The 20,001-nt window shown below is 33.7% G+C and overlaps 2 protein-coding genes and 1 long non-coding RNA gene across 3 annotated transcripts; 1 reads left to right on the forward strand and 2 right to left on the reverse strand.

Annotated features, from left to right (window-relative positions):
- Nucleotides 1–1,075: 1,075 nt before the first annotated feature.
- Nucleotides 1,076–2,402, reverse strand: LOC120143368 (F-box/LRR-repeat protein 14-like; the record flags this gene model as incomplete). Its single annotated transcript, XM_039157707.1, has 4 exons — nucleotides 1,076–1,281; nucleotides 1,685–1,756; nucleotides 1,984–2,055; nucleotides 2,318–2,402. Coding segments are annotated over 4 exons (435 nt in total), but the record flags the coding sequence as incomplete, so codon positions are not given.
- Nucleotides 2,403–2,421: 19 nt separating this feature from the next.
- Nucleotides 2,422–13,036, reverse strand: LOC120143404. The gene is made up of 3 exons (XR_005517931.1): nucleotides 12,997–13,036; nucleotides 2,906–2,977; nucleotides 2,422–2,547 (listed from the first exon to the last, which is right to left on the reverse strand). It is a non-coding gene; the product is annotated as an uncharacterized LOC120143404 (long non-coding RNA).
- A 1,961-nt stretch (nucleotides 13,037–14,997) lies between these two features.
- LOC120143436 lies at nucleotides 14,998–18,983 on the forward strand. Its single transcript, XM_039157758.1, has 9 exons — nucleotides 14,998–15,115; nucleotides 15,774–15,962; nucleotides 16,117–16,894; nucleotides 17,135–17,296; nucleotides 17,393–17,521; nucleotides 17,597–17,716; nucleotides 18,066–18,220; nucleotides 18,579–18,780; nucleotides 18,850–18,983. The coding sequence occupies exons 2-8, from the start codon at nucleotides 15,870–15,872 to the stop codon at nucleotides 18,777–18,779; spliced, it is 1,638 nt and encodes a 545-aa protein (XP_039013689.1). The 5' UTR covers nucleotides 14,998–15,115; nucleotides 15,774–15,869; the 3' UTR covers nucleotide 18,780; nucleotides 18,850–18,983.
- The last annotated feature ends 1,018 nt before the right edge of the window (nucleotides 18,984–20,001 follow it).

Consider the following 20,001-nt stretch of genomic DNA (forward strand, 5'->3'; position numbering starts at 1 on the left):
GTTAATTCCTGGTATAGTTTTTTTTTTGTAAAGAGAGATAAAACTTCTAAAGATGTTCAAACAGCTCAGGCCAATGATAAGTCCTCGTGGACTTGATCTTGCACTCCTTAGGGTGTTTTTGGTTCGCGGAATGTAAGATTACCAGTGGGAATAAAAGATTACCAGGGAATAGGATTACTGGAAATGTTACATTACTGTGTTTGGTTGGTTTGGCAAGAATGTAAGATTACAGTGTTTGGTTGAAGGAATAAAATATTACTGGAATGTATATTTTACCAAATTGTCCTTGTTCTATATTTTTTAACAAGTGAAATTCTAAAAATTTAAATAAAAATTATTTATATAAAAATTTTATCTGTTGATAATATATTACTTTAGTATTTAAATATATCATGTATTATTTTAATTTTAATTAATATTAAATTTTATATAATTTATATTAAAATATATTAAAATTTTACATCAACATTTAACTGTGTCGGTCTGTTCAATTCGTAGTATTCAAAAGACAAAGGCTTTATTTTTGGAAGTCTCCCAAAAGATGATATATTACTACTGTTGAAGAAATTGTCTTTCAAATGAAGTACTTCCAAGTTCTGGCACATTATTACTGAGTACAGTTTTTTAAATTTATTGTTTCACGTTACATCTAATTATAAGTCAGTATTAAACAAAAATATTTCATATTTGAAAATTTATGGATCAATTAAATTTTTATTTGAAAAAATACAATTAATTAATCATTTTAATTGTTATTATATAACCTAAAGGCCCTGTTTGATTGGTTAAAAATATTATTTTACTTAAAAATTATTTAAAGCTAATAATTTACTTTTTCTTTCTCAATCTGTGAATTATCCTTATTATATAACCTAAAATATTTACTTTGATTGGTATGATCACTATTATAATAATAAAAAATATATTTATAAGCATAATTACTAAAAATAATGTTCCAGTAATCTCTTTCTCAACAATAAACTAAGGACTAATCAGAACTAATTTATTATCTTTGACAACAATAAAATTAAATCACTAGTATAATAAGTGACAAAACTTATTGTTTCACAATGAATCATGTTAAAGAACTAAAAGGAAAATTCAAAGAACTGAAATAGGCACTCCGAACAGTCATACTAGTAAGAGCTGTAAGTCCGACATCTGTGATTTGACGAGAATCCAGGTTGAGTGATTTCAGAGATGAGAGTCCAGACAATTTTCTTAAACCACCATCTGTAACTCCAGTAAATGACAGGTTTATGCTCTCCATATTAACCAAACCTACAAGTAAACCAAAAGAAATCGGATGGTCATATATAAGAATCAATTGTTTTGAGAAGATATCAGTTTTATATGCTTATTCAATGATTAAAGCTCCTCGGACTACTAAATGAACAATGTTGTTATGCAGACTCATATAAGAATGCCAGATACAGGTATATGTCTAACATAGGTGCCTTCAATTGTTTTCAAAAATTTTCCATGTAGAATCATCTGAATTTTGAGAAGGCTTCCAAAGAAGGATAGCAAATCAGGGTAGCAATAACAGAGAATCAAATCAAGAAAATAATTATATTCAACAAAAGAGTTAAAGAAGCACTTTACCACCAAAACTAGAAACAAAAAGTAACAGCAACTGCAAAATATAGAGAATGTCATACTATGAGAAAAGAGGATATCTAACCTGAAAGATGGCGAAGGCCATTGCTTCCAACTTCAGTATCAGACAACTCCAAACATTTCAATCGTTGAAGACCTAAACAAATGAAAGCGGTTGTTTTCAGCCACTATCGTCTATTTTTTTATAAGATAGCGGAGAATTATTATGAGCTGAGGTAATAGGATGGTTTAATGAAGATGCCAATCCTCCCACAGCAGAAGAAAAATAACGTAGGTAGAAACATTTAAATTAAATTAATTATTTCTATTTCAAAATGAACAAATATATAAACAAAGAAAGATGGTAGCAGTTAGACCAACAACCTGACAAATGAACTAGCCCATCATCACCAATTCTACATGAATCCAAATTCAAGCTCTCTAAATTTGTCAAACCTTGATCCAAGCAAAAAAAAATCAAATTATGGATGTCAACCACCACTAAAAAACATGGAATAAATTTCTCAAAGAAAACATATCACGAGATCCTATTATATGTTTTGCAAAGAATAACCACTCATTAGTTAGATAAATAATTTTTATTCCATTATATCCACTTCATTATCAGTCCTCCAAAATAAGGAACACGCATATATGAATCAAAGACATTATATAGATCAATATTCTACCAAACAACATAAGGGAAGAGGGAGAACACCTTTCAGATGTATCAAACTCGAATCACTGATGTCATTGAAACCTAAGTTTAATATCTTCAGATTACCTAGCTCTGTCAAAACAAAAAAATGCAATAAGCCAAACGCCATCTAAGAATTTTTACATATGCGTAATAGGGAAAGCATGAAGCCAACTTACTAGAAAACCTCTCGCATCCATCATCAGAGAAATTGCACCTGCTAAGATTCAAATATAACAGAGATGCAAGAACTGTGCAAAGTAAAAAGGCCAAGTCAATATCATGTTTAATGTAGAAGACAAAGTAATCAAAAGAAGACGCAAGTAGAGTTTCTATGGTCAATCAATGATTTTGAATATTTCCTCAGAATGACATGATGTATGTTGAAAGAAGGAAGACCGTCAGGAGATTACAAAAACTAGTTTCTAAAATGAAAATGCACAAGTTTTTGTCATCAGCAAGAAAATATTAAAATTGGAAAAGAAAAGCACAAAGATGATTTAAATGAAACATCAACTTTTAATGCAAAAGCAAAATTGCAGTCAGCAGCTCCTGATGCAATCAGTTTAATAGGAAAACGATTGCGATATGCATGCCAAGAATATATACCAGAAAGAGAATCCAGGCATGAAGCAGTAACCGAGCAGCCCTCCAAGTTCAAAATAGAAAGCTTTTGCATGCCTGAAACAGATTTGAAAGTATAAAGAATTTCAAGGAATAGAAGTTTAATAATCAGTAACAACCAATTCCATAATTACTATAACCTGACTGTTGAGTTAATCGATCGACGGAATTAGCCAAGAGGGGGGTGAATTGGCAATTAAAAATTCGGTGGAAGCTTTTGCAGAAAATTGAAAAGATTTGCACAGCGATTTAGAGTGGTTCGACTTTCTCAATCAAAGTCTACGTCCACTACCTTAGCTATCCACACTAAGGATTTTCCAACAAATTCACTAATTTGTTCTTTCTTTTGAGACCAAAGAGATAACCTTACAATACCCTCAAGAATATACCCCAATTCTTGAGAACACTCTTTTTCCCAAAGAGAAGATTACAAATTTGCAAACTTACAAGGAAAACCTCACAAGGTAAGATGTTTGCACAATTCTAGAACAAGAAAAGAACACTCAAAGATAATTACAAATGAGCACAAATGGTGTTCTTGAAAGCAAAATGAATATTGAAAGGAAAATTGGCTTGATTTGCATAAACTTGGTGTTTGATGCTTTCTCTCTTGTTTCTCTATGATTTCTTGTTGATCAAGGGCTTTAGAACTTGTTTAAATACACCTTGAATCACTTCTGAACGTTGGGGATAATTAATGAAAATAATATAGCCATTTTAGTGTGAAAACAATTAATAAAACAGCTTGGAGCGTGGGGGAATCGGTTCCTCCTCATAGGGAATCGGTTCCCTAAGTGTAAAATTCAAATATTTCGACCGTTGAACAGGGGGGAATCGGTACCCCCTATGGGGGAATCGGTTCCCTCTGAGCATTCTGGAAATCTCAGAGCCAAACCATTCAGGGGGAATCGGTACCCCCTATGGGGGAATCGGTTCCCTCCGAGCATTCTGGAAATCTCGGAGCCAAACCATTCAGGGGGGAATCGGTACCCCCTTGGGGGGGAATCGGTTCCCTCTGAGCAATCTGGAATTTTTGGCTTTGAAATGGTTCGAAATACTTTGAAAGATTATTTTGAAATTGTTTTAAGATTAAAACTTAATTTTACACTTAAGTAAGGATTAAAAATGATTTTTGAAATATTTTTGAGTAATGTTTTGATATTCGAATAATTATATCGAATATACTTAGAAAATCATTTTGGAAAATCTTAAAATTCATTTAACTTAATTTGTTATATCGAAATATCAAAATGTTTTCAACAATCTCCCCCTTTTTGATATAACAAAACATTTTAGTAATTTTAAGATTTTGAAATCAAGTTTTGAAATTACTCCCCCTTACTTTAACACTTCTCCCATTTATCATTTTAAAAACACACTTAAAACACACTTCTCCCCCTTTTTGTTAAATCAAAAAGATTCAAATAAACGTGAAAAATATGTAGCCAATTTATTAGGTATATGTATGCATAAGCTGCTAAGATCACAATCAAGAGAATCGTTAGCCATTAGTTCCATAATCAATATTCATAAACAATGTGATATGGTAAAATTGGTCATATTGCTAATAATGATGTAAATTATGCAATAATGAATAAATCACACCAAACATATAAGTTCACACCATCCATAAATTCAGACATTCCAAAATATTCAAAATGTTAAAACAATAAGTTTGGAAAACAAAGTAAAACATTTAATCACATATCCAGATCAGGAGGAGGAAAACGAGCTCGCATAGCAGCCATTTCGTTAGTGAGGTCATTAATACGTGTGTTGGTTGCTTCATTATTTGCACGCATTTCCCGAAGAATTTCTAATTGTTGAGCTCCCATTGTGGATAAATGGGACTCTATAGAATTAAAACGCGAATCCATGGTCGCATATCGGTAATCAAATGTCTGCATAAAAGATTGAAAATATGGAGGCATTTGAGTCGATTGTTGTGCTGGCTCTTCGGGCTGCTCCTCGGGCTGCTCAGGTTCATCTTCAGCTTCATCGATGTCTCGCATTAATTACTCAAGCTCGAGATCTTCGTCAGCTTCGGGTGGAGCTTGTGAAGAACTAGCTCCCGGAGTAGTTGCAGAAGATCGAACCCATTCCCCGGTTTCCTTATCCTTAATCCATCCCGCTCTCGTTAAGGAAAGAAGGTTAATTTGTTTCTTAAGAGGAAATACGGCATCTAGACCGACTCTAAGCCCAGCTTTGGAAAATAGATTACTCAAAATACAACCGTAAACAAGAGATGAACAAAGTTTTTTATTAGGAACAAGATTTACGGTTTCAACAATTTCAGCAAAAATAATCTGTGGTAGGTTGATTTTAATATTTTTTTCGAAACAATGTAACCACCAAAGATCTAAGGCTCTAAGAGTAGAATAACGACCTCCAGATGGTCGAAACCACCAAGAAATCATTAGATGAAGAAAACGTTCATGAAGGTCTAGGACACTTGCACTATCCCTTCTTTTATAACGAGATCCTAAAACCTGTTTTTTATTTGAAATCCCTTCATTATCTAATCTGAATGTATTGGCTATGTAAGCCGAGTCAATATATAAGAATTTTCCTAGAAGGTAGGAACGAATTCCTATGGTTTCGGTTTCAGTTTGGTCTTTAACACAAACGGCATTAAAATAGAAAATACGAACAAGTTGATGGTAAACGATGGGTTCATGGTCAAAGAGTTTATCAAATTTCCACTCTTGTAAAAGAGGAAGATATTTAAAATTGATAGCTAACATAGCTTGACGAGAAGGAATACGTTCTTCCCGGATTTAGTAAGAGTCGAAATATTGATAATACCAAAAACGATGATTTCTAGGACCAGGATGATTGAAACACGAATTTTGAATAGTCAAATTAGGATCAATAGGATTAGGATTAGAAATTGGAATAGGTGGAGGATTTGGAGGTGGATTTGGTTGTCGGTGTGAACGACTAGATGAAGACCTAGCACGTTTAGGATTAGACATGGTGAAGGAAATCGGAATAGATTGGATAACCTGCAATTTTAAAAACAAATGTATGCAATTCAATTAATCCCAAAACTCAATTGAGTCCTCAATATTTCAAGGTAGAACTAATTAAAACTAATCCTATGTTCAAAATCAATGAAATAGAGAGTTTAGAAAAATTTACCTTGAAAGATGAAGATTGAGGGGATTTAGATGTTGTTTGCACGATTTTAAAGATGATTGCAAGTTTAGGAGATGATATTTGAAGTGTTTTCCGATTAAAATAAATGATTTGAGGCAAGAATGGAGATTTGAGTGTTTGAGGGTGAGAAACGGCGGAATAGGTTTTGGGGTTTTGGGTGTTCTTGCCCGATTTTAACAGAACCCCAGGGGGGTATCGATTCCCCTGTGGGGGGAATCGGTTCCCCTTCAAAGGGGGAATCGGTTCCCTCATGGGGGGATCGATTCCCTCTACACCAAAATGCTAAAATCCGATTTTAAACACTCAAAATGCTAAATTAATTTCCTCTAGTGGTATTGGCAACTCATATATTGAAAATTAATCATGTTCAAATAATTAAACTAATCTTTAAACGATATTTGAACATAAAATTAATTTTTCATTAAGAATCATAAACTCCCCCTAACTAATAGCAATGAATGCAATCAAAAATTACTATTATAAGCATTTTTCATTTATTATTAAAAGTGCTAAAATTATTTTAAACACTAACTGAAGATAGGTTGGTCAAACCTAATTCTCTCCTAAGTGTCCAAAATCTTTCATTGTCTAAGGGTTTTGTAAAGATATCCGCTAATTGGTGCAAAGTATCAACAAATTCTAGAACTACATCTTCCTTAGTGACATGGTCTCTAATGAAGTGATGTCTAATTTCAATATGTTTAGTTCTAGAGTGTTGGATGGGATTTTTAGTGAGACAAATAGCACTAGTATTGTCACACTTGATAGGAATAGTACCTACTTCAATTCCATAATCAAAAAGTTGTTGTTTCATCCATAAAATTTGTGCACAACAACTACCGGCTGAAATATATTTCGCTTCAGTGGTAGATAATGCAACACAATTTTGTTTCTTTGAAAACCAAGAAATCAGCATATTTCCAAGGAATTGGAAAGTACCGGAGGTGCTTTTCCTATGTATTTTACATCCTCCATAATCCGCATCAGAAAAAGCATGCAAGCTAAAGCTAGAGTCTCTAGGATACCAAAGTCCTAAACTAGGAGTGTCCTTAAGGTATCTAAAGATTCTCTTAACAGCTAGTAAATGTGATTCCTTAGGACATGATTGAAATCTAGCACATAAGCAAACACTAAACATAATGTCCGATCTACTTGCAGTAAGATAAAGCAAAGAACCAATCATTGACCTATATAATTTAACATCTACACATTTACCTCCTTCATCTAAGTCAAGCTTTGTTGAAGAGCTCATTGGAGTATCATGAGGTTTCCCATTTTCTAATCCAAACTTCTTGAGCATATCTTTGACGTACTTAGCTTGATTAATGAAGATGCCATCTTTTCTTTGCTTGATTTGGAGTCCCAAGAAAAATGAGAGCTCCCCCATCATGCTCATCTCAAACTCACTTTGCATTAGCTTAGAAAATTCTTAGCAAAGAACATCATTAGTAGAACCAAATATTATATCATCAACATAAATTTGAACTACTAATAAATCTTTACCTTTATGCTTTAAAAACAATGTAGTGTCAACCTTTCCTTTTGAAAAACCTTTTTCAATTAAAAAATTTGACAATCTTTCATACCAAGCTCTAGGAGCTTGTTTTAAACCATAAAGAGTTTTTGTCAATTTAAGAACATGATCTGGAAATTTTGAATCTTCAAAACCTGGAGGTTGTTCCACATACACTTCTTCTTTTATAAAACCATTTAAAAATGCACTTTTAACATCCATTTGATATAATTTAAATTCATGAAAACATGCAAATGCTAATAACATTCTAATTGCTTCCATCCTAGCTACGGGAGCGTATGTTTCATCATAGTCTATGCCCTCTTCTTGAGTATACCCTTGAGCAACAAGTCTAGCCTTGTTTCTCACTATATTACCACTCTCATCAAGCTTATTCCTAAATACCCATCTAGTACCTACAATATATTTATTACTAGGCCTTTCAACTAATGTCCATACTTTACTTCTCTCAAATTGATTTAACTCTTCTTGCATAGCCATAATCCAATGTTCATCATTTAATGCTTCTTTAATATTCTTAGGCTCTATGCATGAGATAAATGCAACATAATTACAAATATTTCTAAGAGAAGATCGAGTTGTTACCCCTTTTGATGGATCACCTATAATTTCACCAACCTTGACATAGTTGTACTCTCTTGGATAAGATACTTCCCTTTCTTCAATGGTTCGATTCTCAAGAGGATCATGAGTTTCCTCATTTTTTGTTTCTTCCTTTGATGATGGTTCTCCAACTTCATGTCTAACGTCATTTGTATTTATAACACCTACATCATCATTCACACAAGAATCCTTCCTCGGAAGGGGATTATCATCGAAAACAACATGTATAGACTCTTCTACAACTAAATTTCTTTTATTAAATACACGATAGGCTTTAGAATTTAAGGAATGACCCAGAAAAATTCCTTCATCACTTTTAGCATCAAATTTGCCAAGGTTTTCTTTACCGTTGTTTAAAACAAAACATTTACATCCAAAAGGATGAAAATAACTAATGTTAAGCTTCTTATTTTTGAAAATTTCATATGGAGTTTTCTTTAAAATTGGCCTAATCATTACTCGATTTACAACATAACAAGCGGTATTTGTGGCTTCCGCCCAAAAATATTTTGGCAAATTATTTTCAGAAAGCATGGTTCTAGCCATTTCTTCTAAAGTTCGATTTTTCCTCTCAACAACTCCATTTTGTTGAGGGGTTCTAGGTGCTGAAAAATTATGACTAATACCATTAGAATTACAAAATTCAATAAATCCAAGATTTTCAAATTCAGTGCCATGATCACTCCTAACACTAGTTATAGAGTAACCCTTTTCATTTTGGATTATTTTTGAAAGTGTGATGAACTGTTCTAATGCTTCATCTTTAGTACTTAAAAATAGAACCCAAGTATATCTAGAATAGTCATCTACCAAGACAAATGCATATTGTTTTCCACCCAAGCTAGTAGTCCTAGTTGGCCCAAAAAGATCTACATGGATCAATTGTAAAACTCTATTAGTTGATACGTCATTAATGGATTTAAAAGAAACACGATTTTGTTTTCCTTTAGCACAAGCATCACAGATTTTATCATTATCAAATTTAAGCTTAGGCAACCCGTGAACTAAATCACCTTGAATTAGCCGTTGCAAAACACTCATACTAGCATGTCCTAGTCTCCTATGCCATAACCAACTATCATGTTCATCTTTAGCAACTAGGCATAAATTAGTCATATCAAAAGAATCTAAATGCACCATGTAAATATTCCCTATTCTATGACCAACAAGCATAATCCGATTAGATGCAATGTCAATGACTTTACAACCATTAATTTCAAATAAGACATTGAATCCTTTATCGCATAATTGACTAATACTCAATAGATTATGCTTTAATCCATTCACATATAAAACATTCTCAATTTGTATGGAAGAAGTATACCTATTGTACCAATACCTTCAATGTGACCTTTTGAATTGTCTCCAAAAGTCAATTATCCTCCATTTTTTGGCGTTAAGCTCAATGAACCGGCTTTTGTCTCCAGTCATATGTCTTAAGCATCCACTATTAAGGTACCATGAATTTGAATTTGTTTCCCGTGCCTTGTAGCAATGCTCCTTTCCCTACAAACATAGATTAACTTTTGATTTTTGGTACCCAAATTCTTTTCGGTCCATATTCATTAGTTTCCAAAATCCTAGTCCCCTTAGGTATCCATTTGTGTAGGATATTTTTTATCTTTAGTAGTAATGAGTTCTTTAGGAACCCACATACTTCTAACGATTTTTCCATTAGAGGTTCTTTGGGGACCTCTATGATTGTAGTTTCTAAAACTTTTTCTAACAAAGTTGGATTTTGAATTTCCACCTTTTTCAAAATGTTTTGTTCCAACTTTATCAAAAGAAGTTTTAAGATCATCAATTTTCTTTTGATGATCATCATTGATCTTTGAAAGTAAATTTTGCAAACTAAATTTTTCTTTTCAAACTCTTCTAGTTTGATTTGCAAGTCTTTGATTTTACTTTCAAGATCGTTGTTGGTTTTGGATATGAGTTTGTTTTCATTTTTCAATTTTGAAACATCATTTTTATATTTTAAAAATAATTTCTCATAATCCGAAGCCAACCCATTATATTCCTCTAATAACTCATCATAGGATAAATCATCAAAATCGGATGAGTTAGAGGTTACCTTAGAATCTTCCCCAAATGCCATCAAGCACAAGTTAGCTACTTCTTGTTCCTCTTCATCGGAACTTTCTTCATCACTCCATGTAGCCACATGAGCCTTGTGCTTATTCTTTGATTGACCCTTTTTCTTCAATTGTGGGCAATCATATTTAACATGTCCTGGCTTTTTGCATTCTTAGCAAATGATTGGGTCCTTCTCTTTCGGTTCATTTTTGAGGCCTTCATTTCGTTTGAATTTTCTTCCTCGATAAGGTCTCATCATTTTTCTGAACCATTTGGCAAACAATGCCATTTCCTCGTCATCGTCATCGTTATTCGAATCACTCTCATCTTTTGTAGATTTGAGAGCAACTCCAATGTTTTTCTTCTTCTCCTTCTCCTTTGGTGTCTCGTCAATTTTTTCGAGGTCCACCTGATCTTCGAGCATCATTTCATGAGTGAAGAGTGACCCAATTAGCTCTTCAAGAGTTAAGGACGTTAAGTCCTTAGACTCGATGATTGCCGTCTTCTTTGATTGCCACGATTTTGGGAGGGAGTAGACTAACTTCCTCACAAGCTTTTCATTTGAAATGATCTCTCCATATGATTTGAGACCATTGACAATCGTTGAAAATCTATCCGTCATAGCTTTGATATCTTCATTTGGTTTTATCCTGAAATTTTCATAGCTATGCGTTAGAATACTAATTTTAGATTTCTTTACCTCATCGGTACCTTCATGAGTGACTTGAAGTTTGTCCCATATTTCTTTGGCGGTTGTACACGATGAAACTCTTCCGTATTCATCTGGTCCAAGAGCATAAAAAATGATATGGATGGCTTTGGAGTTGAGCTGGAACATTCTTGTCTCTCCTTCACTCCACAACCTTGGATGAGTGAGAGGTTTGATGTATCCTTCTTCTACAGCATTCCATGCTCCCATTTCACTTGCTTGAATGAAGTACATCATTCTATTCTTCCAATAGGCATAGTTAGCTCCATTGAAGAAAGGAGGCTTGTTGACGGGCATCGAATCGAGACCGGAGTCGAAGTTTGAAGCGGAGGCCATTGATGACTTTGATAATCGATATAACTCTTCCCGAATCGACTCAAGAGGCGATTAAACTTTCAAATGAGTTAGGCTCTGATACCAATTGTTGAGTTAATCGATCGACGGAATTAGCCAAGAGGGGGGTGAATTGGCAATTAAAAATTCGGTGGAAGCTTTTGCAGAAAATTAAAAAGATTTGCACAGCGATTTAGAGTGGTTCGACTTTCTCAATCAAAGTCTACGTCCACTACCTTAGCTATCCACACTAAGGATTTTCCAAAAAATTCACTAATTTGTTCTTTCTTTTGAGGCCAAAGAGATAACCTTACAATACCCTCAAGAATATACCCCAATTCTTGAGAACACTCTTTTCCCAAAGAGAATATTACAAATTTGCAAACTTACAAGGAAAACCTCACAAGGTAAGATGTTTGCACAATTCTAGAACAAGAAAAGAACACTCAAAGATAATTACAAATGAGCACAAATGGTGTTCTTGAAAGCAAAATGAATATTGAAAGGAAAATTGGCTTGATTTGCACAAACTTGGTGTTTGATGCTTTCTCTCTTGTTTCTCTATGATTTCTTGTTGATCAAGGGCTTCAGAACTTGTTTAAATACACCTTGAATCACTTTTGACCGTTGGGGATAATTAATGAAAATAATATAGCCGTTTTAGTGTGAAAACAATTAATAAAACAGCTTGGAGCGTGGGGGGAATCGGTTCCTCCTCATAGGGAATCGATTCCCTAAGTGTAAAATTCAAATATTTCGACCGTTGAACAGGGGGAATCGGTTCCCTCCGAGCATTCTGGAAATCTCGGAGCCAAACCATTCAGGGGGAATCGGCACCCCCTTGGGGGGGAATCGGTTCCCTCTGAGCAATCTGGAATTTTTGGCTTTGAAATGGTTCGAAATACTTTGAAAGATTATTTTGAAATTGTTTTAAGATTAAAACTTAATTTTACACTTAAGTAAGGATTAAAAATGATTTTTGAAATATTTTGAGTAATGTTTTGATATTCGAATAATTATATCGAATATACTTAGAAAATCATTTTGGAAAATCTTAAAATTCATTTAACTTAATTTGTTATATCGAAATATCAAAATGTTTTCAACACTGACAATAAGTAGAAAATGGTCGAGTGTTAACTATTAAATTGAACATGCATATAATATACACAGGTCAATGACACCACCACCAAAATTATGGTGAAGAACATTGAAAGTATAAAATGTTAGCACAAATACAGTTGTCATAGAACAAAATTTCAATGTATCGCAGATTATATAAAAAATAAACAAGATTAAATATAAAATAAATCAATGATTCCCAAAGTAATAATAGGAAGTTTTTTTAAGAAAAAAAAGGAAAGGCGTTTATTCTGTATCATTCAACCTACATACTTAAAAGGTTTAAAAATTTTGACTTCTTTGAACAACTTAAGGGGCCAAGGTTTGTTGGCACAATGTATATTCTTAGTTGAATGATAACTTCACCATAACATTCTACACCATGCAGTACAATAATAAAATCCTCTCGCAGGCACAATAATCCAACAACAACAAACTAGCAGTCTTAGATGAAAAATTCTTTTTCATACTAAGTCATGATAGCAACTTATATTTTTATGGAAATGATAGCAAGTGAGATAGAAAGTACTGGCAATGTACCTTTTAAACAGGTGATGTCGTAATCTGTGACCTTACTGCAGGATATCTGAAAGCTTTTCAAGTTTGTAAGCCCTAAAACATGACAAGAGAAATCTTATGCATTAGCACAAAAAGGAAAAGCAAAAATAGAGGTGAAGGGCAATCAAAAGAGAGAAAATACTTTCAAAAAGTGTACAATTCTTTGAGTGCCTATTGAAAGTTGAAATGCAATGATCTTATCAAATAAAGATGTGCCTTAATAGATATGTACAGGTCTGAACAGTTGGATCCTATTAAAAAGGTAACAGAGTTGGAATTGTTGGGAAACATATATAGCCAACTAGAGGTCAAGACTCAAGAGAACGAAAGAATTCTACTGCCAGAGATGGCATCAGTTTCATAAACGAAGAAGAAAAAGTTCACATCTATGAAAACATACCTGGTTTTTCAATGAAAGATGGATAACTCCTTAGATTTTGAATGGGTTTAACTGCTGCAACTCAAGTGAGCTAAAATCTGGGTGAATTGAAAAATAGTGCATCTCAATTAGTCCCACGAACCCATAAAAATTAGAAAAATAATTGGCAGATCAGTGTAGTAGTAGAGAAAATAGATAAACATGAGTGAAAAACCCATAAAAATTGAACAATGAAACATATTGAAATATCAACGCCAAGAATCAAATAAAAATGTTGAAAATATCAACGCCATAAGCAAATACCTAAAAGGGAGAGGGAGAGGGAGACTAATACGCTAGAAGCAAATCTGAACGCCAAATCAAAGAAGAAACAAATTTTCTTTCAACCAACCAAGCGGGGAGAAGGGTATTTTAGACATGAGAACCGGGAATAAGCAAATACCTAAGAGAGACTGGGGATTGATATTCCCGGGAAAACGAGAAAAAATACCATTGTTGGTATTTCTTCTTTACCTGAACTTGGGAATGAAGCTCATCCAAATATGGGTATCATTACCCGGAAAAAAACATACCTTACAGGAATGAAATATGACGTGAACCAAACGGGGCCTTAGTATAGTTGATAAGGTAGTATTTGATTAATTAATTTAAATTAAATATTATACAAATTTATCGGTAAAAAAAAGACTATTAAAGTTTTCTCAAGATAAATAACAAAAATTGGATGTTAATTGCGAAAAAATAAGTGATAAAACTTTCCCAAATTGGTATTATTTGTTCATAATAACACTAGGGATGAGCATGAGTCGGGTTTGGTCAACCTTAAAATTTTACATCCTTCACCCGACTCCATCCAACTCGAAAAACATATACCTTCCACCCGACCTGAATTCGATCTGATTTTTTTAGATAAAATCCAAATCTGATCTTATTCGACCCGAAATAATAAAAATATTACTTTTATTCAATAAAAACAGTGATTTAATTAAAAATAATATATAAAGTGATATTATTATAATTATTCAAAAATATATAAGGTAAAATTATATTTTTTGAGTCAGGTCGGAACGAATATTTTTTCACCCTAAATCCGAATCTAACCTAACCTGAAAATCACCTTTAAAAAATCTGATCTGACCCGAACCTAATTTTTTATAAAAAATGTAATTTGATCTTATCTGGTCAAATTAAAATCCATCAGATTTGGATATCATGTCTATCACTAAATAACACAATAACTTTCATATAATATACATAAGAAACAATTTATTATTATTATTATTATTATTATTATTATTATTATTATTATTATTATTATTATTATTATTATTATTATTATTATTATTATTATTATTATTATTATTATTATTATTATTATTGCTTTGATGATTTCACGGTGTGGTTAACCCTTTTGATGATTACTAAAACCCCCCCTCCGCTTTCTCCTCACAAAGCCCATTCTCTCTCTCTCTCTCTCTCTCTCTCTCTCTCTCTCTCTCTCTCTCTCTCTCTCAATAGAACTCTGTTGATAAATAATCCAACGGCATCCACCGTCCACCACCGGCCCCAGCCACCGGGAACCCATCCCATCTCCTACTCCTTCTTACTATCTTTCTGAGTTTTCTTCTATTCCTCAGTTTTTGTAATTTTCGTAAATTCATCTGGAATTGTTTTCTTTTAATGAGTTTGGGCTCTATCCGGTGTACGGATCTACGTCCCTTGGTATATATACTGATGTAAATCGAATTTTATTTATAAAAAAAATCTTGATATTATACAAAAACATTTTTTAGATGATTTCCGTGGTCTATGCTTGTGCATGATGCATGCATATATTTATGTATGATGGTGTAGAAGTGATATCCTTCTTCTATGGAACGTTTTAAAGCAATAATGGAGAATTAAAGTTTTCCATCTTTTTTATTCTTTTTAGAGCGACGATACTTAGGGGTAGCTAAATTTGTGAAAACAGTTTTTGGGATGTAACTGCTGCTGATAAAAACTGGGGGCAGAACACAATCTATTCTTTGTTTCATTGAAATTTGGTTGTTTTATATGGTTATCCATGGATGATATAGTGAATTTTGAGTACTATGAGCTGTGATTTATGGATTCAATGAACTAAAATTATTTTTTCATTATTCTGATTTATGTTGCCTATTAATTATGAGTTAGCCGTAGTTTGATTGCTATTGTAGTGATTGGGAAAGACTTAAATGTATTTGACAATCTATTTACACTTTTTCGTCTATGTCTAGTCTATTGCTGTTTACCTCCTATTTATCTTTTCTGACTCAGACGCAGATGGTATCACTTATCTTGATATTTTTCTTTTCTTCAAGTTCTGTAAGTGTTCCTTTCTGTTCTGGAACTTTCTCAGGCTAAATTAAGAACTCGGGGGGTACGAATAAGGACGTATTACCTGTTATTTGAACTGAGGTATGTGTGTCATTGGCTTTGACAATACGACACTCGGATGGATTTTAAAATCAAAGGTATTGGCTGGGTGGGGGGCATTTACCGGAAGTTCGAAACATTGTGTCATGAGATGGATAATATTGTGAATCAGGTATTAATTCTTTGATCCCATCTTCATCCGTCGTGCTCTGTTATTAATTGACTGAACGAAGTTTTTGACGATTAATAGTCATTGATGCACCTAAGAATACGTTTGCTTTGGCATTGAAGTTCTTTCATGATCTTGTAAATGGCTTTCTCTTCAGGACACTGTCAAATATGCTGAAAACCAGGGAAAAAGTGTGGGTAAAAGCATGAAGAGATTTTATTCTGATGTTGTACTTCCTTTAAAACATGAAGGTCAAGGAGTGGCTTTAAAAAGAAGTGCTACAATCGATACCTCTTTTGAATTGAAGGTTGCTATTCAGGAAGATCACATAAACACTGTTTGTAACCTATCACATGTTGAGCCTGTTGCAGTTGATACAATTGAAAAACAGCTTGATCATGCTTCTAATGAACTTTGCCCTTTGGCTCAATTAAGCTTTCCAACTTCTGTTGATTCCCTCGACGGGGCAGAGTCGGGCATAAGTTCCCAACAACTTTGTGATGCTATGAAAACTACAAGTTCTGTTGTAAGCATAGAAGAAAATCCCATCAGGGAAAAAGCATATGGGTTTAATGTACCAGATCTGATTTCTCTGAGAGAGGAAGAATCATTTGGAGACTCGACTAATAATAAGTTCATTGATTGTACTGAGAAAATTTCACCTGGGGCTGAGGGTGAGGTTTCTCGTGCAATGCTAATTCATGATATGGAGTCTCAATTGCCTAGAAAGGAGACAGGAATTAGTGATAACATTGGAGTTGATGTGGTCAACAGGCAGCTTGAGTGTGCTTTTGGTGATCTTTTCCGTGTAGACCAACCAGTTAACCTTAGTACTGTGGATTCCCATTTGGGGAAACAATCCATAACTTCAGAAGAACCTTCTGAGGCTTTGAATGATACAAAACTTGAAGTAAACCTAGAGGAATATCCCACAATGGAAAAGCCTTCAGTTTCTAAGGTATCCGGGTTAGTGCCACCTTTTGAGAAGGAAACCCTTGGAGCTTCATTGTTGAGCAAGTTCAATGATAGTAATGATAAAGAAATGTCTTTTGAAGCTGAGGTTTCTCCCACTACTTCAGTTCAGGATGTGAGAAAACCATCTGCATCTGATGTTTCGAAATTGATATTTCCTGGTGAGGAAGGAATTGTTAATTGTGATAATAAAAATCCATCCTTGGTTCACACTGATTTTTCCTCTGCAACTTCAGCTCATGGTAACCAAAATGAAAGAAAAACTAAGGATGAGTGTGTCTCAGATGCTTTAGGTGATGTTACTTCTGCCAAAATGGCTTCTTTAGTCATTGGTTGTGAGGAAGATATGGCAGAGGTTGGGGTTGGTTCTTCTAGTCTTTCATTATTTAAGGAATTTTATTTGGCTGAGAACTCCCTTGAAAGTTCACCCGCAAAAACATTTATTTATCATGACCCTGTTAATGTAGCTGAGTTAGTTTCTCATAATGTACATTCATCTTCATTGTTGATGTCACTTCTATCCGATGAGAAGGAGTTGAAGGTAGCAGCATCCATTTCATCTAGCAATGACTTGTCCATGGCATCAGTTGGTTAGCATCTTGTTCCTATGTAATGATATTTTATTTATTATGGAATTGATTTTCATCTTAGTTGTAATATCACAGGAAATGGTGCCTACAGAACTGTTAATAGCTTCAAGTCTCTGACTGGAATTTCGGGAAACAAAAATCTTCACTTTGGTGGTGAATCTCCTCAACTTCAGGTTTCATCCTCTTCTAATATTGGTAAGCAAGCATAGCGTAAAATGTTAGACCATCAGAAACCTGGCTTGCTTTAGATATGTGTAGTCATTGATTTTTCTGGTAATTAGTATACAAGCCACTCTTTGCCTGAAAATGAAATAATATTACCTTCAAAATCATATCAGTACGTATCAATGTGTATATCTGTAGTATGAAGGTGCTAGTCTTTGCAAATTATGAACGGATTTCTTTATGTTATGCATTTTTTGGTGACCTGGTTTGCACCATAGCATAAGAAGTTTTGTTTTACAGTATATCTCATTGCACCAAAAGAAATGTTGATTGGAGAAACTTAACCATCTTTATCTAATTTTATGAAAATCATATACAGGACATGTAGACGATTCCAATGATGATATCAATTTTTCTTCCATGGAGACCATTGATTTGTATGACGAGGTGAAGCTTGAGGATAGCTGTGTCATTCCTGATAGTAGTGCTCTTTATTCGGTCTCTCGTAGAATAAATAAACACAAATCATACAGGGTCCATCTCTCTCCCTCTCTCTTATGCACACATGCATAAAGTCACGGACATTGGAGATCTTACTTTTCAACATGAGAAAATGTGATAGTCTTCTCCAATCGAATGTTCCATTATGTCAGTAAATTCTTGAGAAAATTATATGTTTGCGATGCAAATAGAGTTGATAGTAATAGTATCTTCCTGCACAAATCATTTAATATGTGAAATACCTAGAATTTAATAGTCAGTTTTACTTTATTTGTGTTGAGACATGCATTAGGTAAATGGGACCGAATCAGGGTCTCTCATACGCCTGATCTCTTTTACTTTCTATATAGTCATTACCTAATTTGCTGCATTCTCATTTTTCTTTCAATAGAAAAGAATCCAGGATGCTTTAACTTCAAGAAAGAGGCTGGCGAAGGAGTACGAGCAGCTAGCAATTTGGTTTGGTGATGCAGACATGGGGTCAGTCCACGACCATTTCCAAACTCAACAGCCATCATCCTCCACCCCAACCTCGGAGCCCAAAAATTCGCAAACAGAACTTGTATGTGATTCTGACTGGGAAATCCTTTAAGCACATAAAGAATTCTATGTTGATCAGCTTCAACCAGATTCATTCTCAAGCTTTTTCCTCCTGCCATAAGAACGAGATACACTGAATACTCATTTTCAAAGTTCCACCGTCAATGTATTTACGATAAAAATGCAGGTAATCTATCTGTCTTGTAAATTAAATTGTCTATCATAAATGGCACAGCGTTTCAGATTTCAACAGTTTATCTAGTTTTCTATGTTTTCTTTATACATATTTTATTGGACATGAGCCATTTCTTCTTCATAATCAAGCTTGTCTAGCTTGATTAGCCAAAGCGCAAAAGGTCCCTGGATCCTAGGCGCAAGGTGCAGGCTTGCGCGTTTTGTATGTGAGGCACACTGTTTATATTATATATAAATATAATGAATAATTTTAATTTCAAAGTAAATTTATGAAACCTCTTATTATTTTATTTAAAAATTATATAAATTCTGATTTAGTTAATATTTTATATCTTTTCTTATTATAAATAATAAATTATAATGATTTGTTTTTAAAGTTAATATAAGTATGAATATATTAATAAAAGTTAAAAAATATTAGTGTAAACAAATTTGCGTTTTGAAATAAGAAAAGAGTTGGGAAAGTTTTGATCGGGTGTTGTCCACGCAAATTAACAAAGAATAAAGAACATTGGAAGATACTTATCCTAAGGTGAGGGGAGTCAAGGACAGGCGGTGGTATTATCTTATATTTTAATTACATTTTTAATATTAGTTTATTTATAGGCTATCTTTATTATATTAGAATATAACAACAACAACAAAAAAAGAGAAGGGATAGAATGTGGCACTATCCTATTTATTTTATCAATCTATTATTTTATAGATTAGCTTTATTTTATTATTATTTGAGCAAAAGAACTACCTGTTCGGTGGTGGTTGCTACGACGGTTGGTGAAGAAGCAAATCGGTGGTGGAGAAGAGTGACGTGCGATAGAGAAAAGATGTTAGGAATTATGTTTGGTGATTGTATTATATCATTAGTGAGTTTTTTTTTAAGTTGGATTTTTTAATATTAAAATATAATAATTTATTAAAATAGTAATCTAAAAACGAAAGGCACTGCGCCTAGAACCTGGAGCTGTGTGCCTCTTGTATCTCGCCCCGCCTCAATCCAGGCGGGCGCCATCTTTAATGCTTGGCTTGCGTCTCGCGTCTAGTCGCACCTTTTAAAACCAAGGCTGAAATACATTTTTGCA

Source organism: Hibiscus syriacus, unplaced genomic scaffold (genome assembly GCF_006381635.1).
Source record: "Hibiscus syriacus cultivar Baekdansim isolate YM2019G1 unplaced genomic scaffold, ASM638163v2 tig00110847_pilon, whole genome shotgun sequence".
Lineage (NCBI taxonomy): Eukaryota > Viridiplantae > Streptophyta > Magnoliopsida > Malvales > Malvaceae > Hibiscus > Hibiscus syriacus.

What these genes read in the sequence shown, in the direction of transcription:
- LOC120143436 (XM_039157758.1), top strand. Translation starts at nt 15,870, where the DNA reads ATGGATTTTAAAATCAAAGGTATTGGCTGGGTGGGGGGCATTTACCGG. An exon ending in CCTAGAGGAATATCCCACAA is followed by an intron (nt 16,895 to 17,134) that starts TGGAAAAGCCTT and finishes AAAATCCATCCT; the next exon opens with TGGTTCACACTGATTTTTCC. An exon ending in ATAAACACAAATCATACAGG is followed by an intron (nt 18,221 to 18,578) that starts GTCCATCTCTCT and finishes TTCTTTCAATAG; the next exon opens with AAAAGAATCCAGGATGCTTT.